The sequence below is a fragment of the Oncorhynchus kisutch genome, unplaced genomic scaffold, assembly GCF_002021735.2.
Source record: "Oncorhynchus kisutch isolate 150728-3 unplaced genomic scaffold, Okis_V2 scaffold3630, whole genome shotgun sequence".
NCBI lineage: Eukaryota > Metazoa > Chordata > Actinopteri > Salmoniformes > Salmonidae > Oncorhynchus > Oncorhynchus kisutch.
Window position 1 is genome coordinate 492 of NW_022265575.1, and position 9,749 is coordinate 10,240.

The 9,749-nt window shown below is 44.0% G+C and overlaps 1 protein-coding gene across 1 annotated transcript; it reads left to right on the top strand.

The window, feature by feature from the left end:
• The first annotated feature begins 5,300 nt into the window (after positions 1–5,300).
• Positions 5,301–8,464, top strand: LOC116371759 (protocadherin-17-like). The gene is made up of 2 exons (XM_031820744.1): positions 5,301–5,675; positions 7,825–8,464. The coding sequence occupies exons 1-2, from the start codon at positions 5,647–5,649 to the stop codon at positions 8,072–8,074; spliced, it is 279 nt and encodes a 92-aa protein (XP_031676604.1). The 5' UTR covers positions 5,301–5,646; the 3' UTR covers positions 8,075–8,464.
• The last annotated feature ends 1,285 nt before the right edge of the window (positions 8,465–9,749 follow it).

Genomic DNA, 9,749 nt, shown 5'->3' on the forward strand with positions numbered 1-9,749 from the left:
GAACGATCAACATTTCTGTTGTGATGGAATCACTTGGCAAGACTCCAGATTGCAATTATAACAGTGTGTGATTTGACGCCTTGAGATGAAAATATTTCTGGTAATTAGTTCAGTAAGAATGACAAAAAAAAACACCTTTATCCACTAACAGTCTTGTTATTTCCACCCACTGTGCTCCAAAGAGATTCAGTGATTTCATATCCTGTGATGATTATTTTGTGACATTTGAAAAAAGACATTCGACTCTGCAGCCTAATAGATAGCGATGGCTGGACAGGAAACAGGAAACCTTGGTTTTTGTCTTGAAACAAAATGTCACCCTATCCCCTACGTTGTGTGTCCAATGGGCCCTGGTCCAAAGTAGTGCACTATGGCTACGGGATAACTAGTCAGATGTATAACCGAATGCATTCAACTGGGTCTTCCTCATTTAACCCAACTCCTCTGAATCAGAGAGGTGCTGGGTGTAGGGGAGGGGGGGAGCGCTGCCTTAATCAACATCCATGTTCTCAACACCCGGGGAACTGGGGGGGTTAACTGCTTCGCTCAAGGAGCAGAACGACAGATTTATACCTTGTCAGTCCGGGGATTCGAACCAGCAACCTTTGGGTTACTGGCCCAGCGTTCCTCCAGGCTACCTGCCGCCCCTCACAGGAATCTGTTTTTCTTTAAATGTCTGGTCCTCTCTGATCTCTGAGCTGATCTAGACAACCTTTTCATTAACACGGCTAATTAGAATGATTAGAGAGGCTAATATGACTGATAATGGCTGAGGAGAGAGAGAGAGAGAAGAGAGAGAGAGCGAGTGAGAGAGAGAGAGTGAGAGAGAGAGAGAGAGAGAGAGAGAGAGAGAGAGAGATAAACAGACAGAGAGAGATGTGGGATAAACAGACAGAGAGAGAGTATAGTGCATTGACCTCCTGTTCAGTCTCTCCATCTAGTGTTTAGGATGTCGATACTGTCTGGACCACGTCTGGGAGTTGGGACCCAGGCTCCCCCTCTCTCCATCCCTTCCATCTCCCTCCTCCCCCTTTCCTCATTGACTCTGAGCCACAGAGCAAATACGCTGCAGCAACATTGACGGGACGGACAATTGAGACACCCCAGAGAAAGAGAGGGATAGATTTAGAGGGAGAAAGAGAGTGAGATACAGAGAGACAGAGTGAGATACAGAGAGACAGAGAGAGAATGAGAGAGAAACAGAGAGAGAGAGACAGAGAGAGACAGACAGAGAGTTGGAGAGCGAGGGAGTGAAATACAGAGAGAGAGAGGGAGAGTTAGCGAGAGGAAGAGAGACAGTCCTGGCTCCAGTGCATTTGCGAAAAAAGCACAATCGTTCAATACAGAAGTATATATCTTTAACCTGCATATTTAGCTAAAAGAAATCCAGGTTAGCAGGCAATATTAACCAGGTGAAATTGTGTCACTTCTCTTGCGTTCATTGCACGCAGAGTCAGTGTATATGCAACAGTTTGGGCCGCCTGGCTCGTTGCGAACTAATTTGCCAGAATTTTACGTAATTATGACATAACATTGTAAGGTTGTTGCAATGTAACAGGAATATTTAGACTGATGGATGCCACCCGTTAGATAAAATACGGAACGGTTTCATATTTTAACTGAAAGAATAAATGTTTTGTTTTCGAGATGATAGTTTCCGGATTCGACCATATTAATGACCTAAGGCTCGTATTCTGTGTGTTATTATGTTATAACTAAGTCTATGATTTGATAGAGCAGTCTGACTGAGCAGGGATAGGCAGCAGCAGGCTTGTAAGCATTCATTCAAACAGCACTTTGGTGCGTTTTGCCAGCAGCTCTTCGCTGAGATGAGGCTGGTGTAACCGATGTGAAATGGCTAGCTAGTTAGCAAGGTGCGCGCTGATAGCGTTTCAAACGTCACTCGCTCTGAGACTTGGAGTGGTTGTTCCCTTGTTCTGCATGAGTAATGCTGCTTCGAGGGTGGCTGTTGTCGATGTGTTCCTGGTTCGAGCCCAGGGAGGAGCGAGGAGAGGGACGGAAGCTATACTGTTACACTGGCAATACCAAAGTGCCTATAAGAACATCCCAGTAGTCAAAGGTTAACGGAAATACAAATGGTATAGAGAGAAATACCTAAAACTTCTTACCTGGCAATATTGAAGACTCATGTTAAAAGGAACCACCAGCTTTCATATGTTCTCATGTTCTGAGCAAGGAACCGAAACGTTAGCTTTCTTACATGGCACATATTGCACTTTTACTTTATATATACTTGTTTTTGCATTATTTAAACCAAATATTTAAACCAATTTGAGGCTAAATTGATTTTATTGATGTATTATATTAAGTTAAAATAAGTGTTCATTCAGTATTGTTGTAATTGTCATTATTAAAAATCATTTTAAACAATCATCTGATTTAATCGGTATCCGGCTTTTTTTGGTCCTCCAATAATCCGTTCGTTATCAGCGTTGAAAAATATTTTTTCGGTCGACCTTCTAGTTGTCCGGACCTCTGGCAGTCTCTATGGGGGTGCCACAGGATTCAAAATATTGGGCCGACTCTTTCTCTGTATATATCAATTGATGTCGGTCTTGCTGCTGTTGGGATTCTTCTGATCCACCTCTACGCAGACGACACCATTCTGTATACTTCTGTATACTTCTGGCCCTTCTTTGGACACTGGTGTTAACTAACTCCAGACAAGCTTCAATGCCATACAACTCTCCTGTCCGTGGCCTCCAATCTGCTCTAAATACAAGTAAAACTAAATGCATGCCTCTTCAACCGATCGCTACCTGCACCTACCCGCCTGTCCAACATCACTACTCTGGACGCTCTGACTTAGGATATGTGGACAACTATAAATACCTAGGTGTCTGGCTAGACTGTAAATCTCCTTCCAGACCCACATCAAACATCTCCAATCCAAAATTAAATCTAGAATCGGCTTCCTATTTCACACAAAGCATCCTTCACTCACGCTGCCAAACATACCTTGCCAAAACTGACTATCCTACCGATCCTTGACTTCGGCGATGTCATTTTACAAAATAGCCCCCAACACTCTACTCAACAAACTGGGATGCAGTCTATCACAGTGCCATCCGTTTTGTCACCAAAGCCCCATATACTAACCCACCACTGCGACCTGTACACTTTCGTTGGCTGGCCCTCGCTTCATACTTGTCGCCAACCCACTGGCTTCAGGTCATCTACAAGTCTCTGATAGGTAAGGCCCCGCCTTATCTCAGCTCACTGGTCACTATAGCAGCACCCACCTGTAGCACACGCTCCAGCAGGTATATCTCTCTAGTCAACCCCCCAAAGCCAATTCCTCCTTTGGTCTCCTTTCCATTCAGTTCTCTGCCAATGACTGGAATGAATTGCAAAAATCACTGAAGCTGGAGACTCTTACCTCCCTCACTAACTCAAGCACCAGCTGTCTGTGCAGCTCACAGATCGCTGCACCTGTACATAGCCCATCTGTAAACAGCCCATCTATCTATCTACCTCATCCCCATTCTGTATTTATTCATTTATCTTGCCTCCTTGGCACCCCAGTATCTCTACTTGCACATTCATCTTCGGCACATCTACCATTCCAGTATCTAATTGGTATATTGTAATTAATTCACCACTATGGCCTATTTATTGCCTTACCTCCCTTTATCTTACTCATTTGCACACACTGTATATAGAATTTCTTCAACTGTGTTATTGACTGTATGTTTGTTTTACTCCATGTGTAACTCTGTGTTGTTGTATGTGTCGAACTGCTTTGCTTTATCTTGGCCAGGTCACAGTTGTAAAAAAAAATCAAAAGAATTCAGCCAAGACCTCAGAAAAAAATTGTAGTCCTCCACAAGTCTGGTTCATCCTTGGGAGCAATTTCCAAACGCCTGAAGATACCACGTTCATCTGTACAAACAATAGTACGAAAGTATAAACACCATTGGACCAACGCAGCCGTCATACCGCTCAGGAAGAAGAGGTGTTCTGGTCTCCTAGAGATGAACCTACTTTAGTGTGAAAAGTGCAAATCAATCCCAGAACAACAGCAAAGGACCTTGTGAAGATGCTGGAGGAAACAGGTACAAAATTATCTATATCCATCTATAAAACAAGTCCTATGTCGACATAACCTTAAAGGCTGCAAAACCGCCATAAAAAGCCAGACTACGGTTTGCAACTGCACATGGGGACAAAAAAATAGAACTGTTTGGCATAATGACCATCCTTATGTTTGGAGGAAAAAGGGGGAGGCTTGCAAGCCGAGAACACCATCCAACCATGAAGCCGGGGGTGGCAGCATCATTTTATTGGGTGCTTTGCTGGGCAGGAGGGACTGGGGCACTTCACAAAATAGATGGCTTCATGAGGAAGGAATATGTGGATATATTGAAGCAACATCTCAAGACATCAGTCAAGTTAAAGCTTGGTTGCAAATGGGTCTTCCAAATGGACAATGACCCCAAGCATACTTCCAAAGTTGTGAAAAAAATGCCTTAAGGACAACAAAGTCAAGATATTGGAGTGGCCATTACAAAGCCCTAACCTCAGTCCAATAGAACATTTGTGGGCAGAACTGAAAAAGCACGTGCGAGCAAGGAGACCTACAAACCTGACTCAGTTACAACCAGCTCTGTCAGGAGGAATGGGCCAAAATTCACCCAACTTATTGTGGGAAGCTTGTGGAAGGCTAACCCGAAACGTTTGAACCCAAGTTAAACAATTTAAAGGCAATGCTACCAAATACTAATTGAGTGTATGTAAAACTTCTGACCCACTGGGAATACGATGAAAGAAATTAAATCTGAAATAAATCACTCTCTCTACTATTATTCTGACATTTCATATTCTTAAATAAAGTTGGTGATCCTAACTGACCTAAAACAGTACATCTTTTACGAGGATTAAATGTCAGGAATTGTGAAAAACCGAGTTTAAATGTATTGGCTAAGATGTATGTAAACTTCTGACATCAACTGTACATTCCATTCAGCACAGTTCAGTAGAAGCTTCTCTTCTCTTCAAGAACATGTTTTCTTAATGAATTAAAGTAAACAAATTAAATAGAATCTGTTACCCTTTCCTCCCCCCGCCTCCCCCTCCACTCAAATTCTCCTCCCTCTTCCCCCCCTCCTCTCTTCATTCTCCCCCCTCCTCCCCCCTACTCTACATTCCTATCATAATTCCCCCCCCCCCCCCTTAAGGAGCTCTTGTTGCAATACCAACAGGGGACACATTTGGGAGTAGCACAACACCGACAGGAGACACATTTGGGTGTAACAGCAACACCGACAGGGGACACATTTGTATGTAACACAATACCGACAGGGGACACATTTGTGTGTAACACAATACCGACAGGGGACACATTTGGGTGTAACACAACACCGACAGGGGACACATTTGGGTGTAACACAACACCGACAGGGGACACATTTGGGTGTAGCACAACACCGACATGGGGACACATTTGGGTGTAACACAACACCGACAGGGGGACACATTTGGGTGTAACACAACACTGACAGGGGACACATTTGGGTGTAACACAACACCGACAGGGGACACATTTGGGTGTAACACAACACGTTGTAAACACTCTCCTCTCTCCCTTCTTCACAGACAGACAATTTTCCCGCTGAGCCCAATTACATGGGCAGCAGGCAGCAGTTTGTTCAAAGGTAAGGACTCATCATGAATCCAATAGTCTATATGCTTTACAGTTATAACTAGATCCTATACTAGTACTGTACACTAACCCTTTATAGTTATAACTAGACCCTATACTAGTACTGTACCCTAACCCTTTACAGTTATAACTAGATCCTATACTAGTACTGTACCCTAACCCTAACCCTTTATAGTTATAACTAGATCCTATACTAGTACTGTACCCTAACCCTTTATAGTTGTAACTAGATCCTATACTAGTACTGTACCCTAACCCTAACCCTTTACAGTTATAACTAGATCCTATACTAGTACTGTACACTAACCCTTTATAGTTATAACTAGATCCTATACTAGTACTGTACCCTAACCCTTTATAGTTATAACTAGAACCTATACTAGTACTGTACCCTAACCCTTTACAGTTATAACTAGATCCTATACTAGTACTGTACCCTAACCCTTTACAGTTATAACTAGAACCTATACTAGTACTGTACCCTAACCCTTTACAGTTATAACTAGAACCTATACTAGTACTGTACCCTAACCCTTTACAGTTATAACTAGATCCTATACTAGTACTGTACACTAACCCTTTATAGTTATAACTAGAACCTATACTAGTACTGTACCCTAACCCTTTATAGTTGTAACTAGATCCTATACTAGTACTGTACACTAACCCTTTATAGTTGTAACTAGATCCTATACTAGTACTGTACCCTAACCCTAACCCTTTATAGTTGTAACTAGATCCTATACTAGTACTGTACCCTAACCCTTTACAGTTATAACCTGATCCTATACTAGTACTGAACCCACAGAAGAGTTTTATAATCTAGTAGAAATCAGAAAAGAAATGGAAATAGATGTTCAGTCTGTCAAACTCAATCCCCTATATAACCCTAAACCCTAAACCCTGACCCTAAACCTAACCCTAAACCTAACCCTAAGCCCTAAACCTAACACTAAAACCTAAACCCTAACCCTAAACCCTGACCCTAACACTAAACCCTAACCCTAAACATAAACCCTAAACCTAACCCTAAACCCTAAGCTTAAACCCTGACCCTAACACTAAGCCCTAAACCCTAACCCCTAAACCCTAACCCTAAACCCTGACCCTAACACTAAGCCCTAACCCCTAAACCCTAACCCTAAACCCTGACCCTAACACTAAGCCCTAAACCCTAAACCCTGACCCTAACAATAAGCCCCTGGGGCGGCAGCGTAGCCTAGTGGTTAGAGCGTTGGGCTAGTAACCGGAAGGTTGCGAGTTCAAACCCCCGAGCTGACAAGGTACAAATCTGTCGTTCTGCCCCTGAACAGGCAGTTAACCCACTGTTCCCAGGCCGTCATTGAAAATAAGAATTTGTTCTTAACTGTCTTGCCTGGTTAAAGAAAGGTAAAAAAAAATAAAAAATAATAATCCCTAACCCCTAACCCTAAACTCTGACCCCTAACCCTGACCCCTAAACCCTACCCCTAAACCCTGACCCCTAAACCCTGACCCCTAAACCCTACCCCTAAACCCTGACCCTAACACTAAGCCCTAAACGCTAACCCTAAACCCTGACCCCTAAACCCTACCCCTAAACCCTGACCCTAACACTAAGCCCTAAACACTAAGCCCTAAACCCTAACCCCTAAACCCTAACCCCTAAACCCTAAACCCTGACCCTAAACACTAAGCCCTAAACCCTGACCCCTAAACCCTGACCCCTAAACCCTACCCCTAAACCCTGACCCTAACACTAAGCCCTAAACGCTAACCCTAAACCCTGACCCCTAAACCCTGACCCTAACACTAAGCCCTAAACACTAAGCCCTAAAACCTAACCCCTAAACCCTAACCCCTAAACCCTAAACCCTGACCCTAAACACTAAGCCCTAAACCCTGACCCCTAAACCCTGACCCCTAAACCCTACCCCTAAACCCTGACCCTAACACTAAGCCCTAAACGCTAACCCTAAACCCTGACCCCTAAACCCTACCCCTAAACCCTGACCCTAACACTAAGCCCTAAACCCTAACCCCTAAACCCTAACCCCTAAACCCTGAACCCTAAACCCTAAACCCTAACCCCTAAACCCTGAACCCTAAACCCTAAACCCTAACCCTATTTAACATATATTTAATTCTTTCTTGTCCTGTAGCAGCTCGACATTCAAGGACCCAGAGCGAGCCAGCCTTAGAGACAGTGGTCATGGCGATAGTGATCAGGCCGATAGCGACCAGGACACTAATAAAGGCTCCTGCTGCGACATGTCGGCCAAGGAGGCTCTGAAGATGAAGGCTACGGGTGTTAAACCACCTCCTCTGGAACAGGGTGAGTCCTTGTTACCTAGTTACTCTTCACCGTCAGACTTGATCACCTCCTTCTATTATGAAGTCAGCCTTGTCTGAGTCTGGAACGATCGGCTGTTTCTGTAGAGTTAGCTAGCTAGATGTACAAGTCAACTCCCTGGACAGGACGCTAGTCTATATCCTGTTTATGTAGAGTTAGCTAGCTAGATGTACAAGTAACCTCCCTGGACAGGATGCTAGTCTATATCCTGTTTCTGTAGTGTTAGCTAGATGTACAAGTCAACTCCCTGGACAGGACGCTAGTCTATATCCTGTTTCTGTAGTGTTAGCTAGATGTACAAGTCAACTCCCTGGACAGGACGCTAGTCTATCTCCTGTTTCTGCAGTGTTAGCTAGATGTACAAGTCAACTCCCTGGACAGGACGCTAGTCTATATCCTGTTTCTGTAGTGTTAGCTAGCTAGATGTACAAGTCAACTCCCTGGACAGGACGCTAGTCTATATCCTGTTTCTGTAGTGTTAGCTAGCTAGATATACAAGTAACCTCCCTGGACAGGACGCTAGTCTATATCCTGTTTCTGCAGTGTTAGCTAGCTAGATGTACAAGTCAACTCCTGGACAGGATGCTAGTCTATATCCTGTTTCTGTAGTGTTAGCTAGATGTACAAGTCAACTCCCTGGACAGGACGCTAGTCTATCTCCTGTTTCTGCAGTGTTAGCTAGATGTACAAGTCAACTCCCTGGACAGGACGCTAGTCTATATCCTGTTTCTGTAGTGTTAGCTAGATGTACAAGTCAACTCCCTGGACAGGACGCTAGTCTATCTCCTGTTTCTGCAGTGTTAGCTAGATGTACAAGTCAACTCCCTGGACAGGACGCTAGTCTATATCCTGTTTCTGTAGTGTTAGCTAGCTAGATGTACAAGTCAACTCCCTGGACAGGACGCTAGTCTATCTCCTGTTTCTGCAGTGTTACCTAGATGTACAAGTCAACTCCCTGGACAGGATGCTAGTCTATATCCTGTTTCTGTAGTGTTAGCTAGATGTACAAGTCAACTCCCTGGACAGGATGCTAGTCTATCTCCTGTTTCTGCAGTGTTAGCTAGCTAGATGTACAAGTCAACTCCCTGGACAGGACGCTAGTCTATATCCTGTTTCTGTACTGTTAGCTAGATGTACAAGTAACCTCCCTGGACAGGACACTAGTCTGTCGCAGGGCCTTAGTTGGCATAGTCACAAAATGGCGGTCTGAAATTCCCTTCCTTGAAGATGAAGGTTATGGGCATTAAACCGCCCCCCACTCTGGAGCAGGGTGAATCTTATGTTTACTTCTAGTTGACAGTCTGATGAGAACCCCTTCTATTCTGGAGGCATACTCTACTGGCTTTCACAAAATGGCAGTTTGGATTCTGTTTCCCCTTTTTCAATCTGACACGATCAACCCTTTGAGAAGATCTTTATACTTGCGAGTCCTCATTCAGTTTACAATCTGAGACTCTGACATCAACCCCTTCTATTCTGAAGATAGTTGGCGTGGTCACAACATGGAGATTGGTTCTTCCCTTCCATGGTCCCTCCCCTCAGCCACACCTCTCCTTCTGGCTCTTCCATGGTCCCTCCCCTCAGCCTCATCTCTCCTTCTGGCTCTTTGTCTTTGTCTTCCTCTTCATCACTTTCCATTTCCCTTTTATCCCCCCACCTTACTCCTCCCTCCTCTGTTTTTTCTCATCACCTCATTTTCACATCCTTGTTTGCTCTCTCTCTCTCTCTCTCTCC

What these genes read in the sequence shown, in the direction of transcription:
- LOC116371759 (XM_031820744.1), top strand. Translation starts at nt 5,647, where the DNA reads ATGGGCAGCAGGCAGCAGTTTGTTCAAAG. An exon ending in AGGCAGCAGTTTGTTCAAAG is followed by an intron (nt 5,676 to 7,824) that starts GTAAGGACTCAT and finishes CTTGTCCTGTAG; the next exon opens with CAGCTCGACATTCAAGGACC.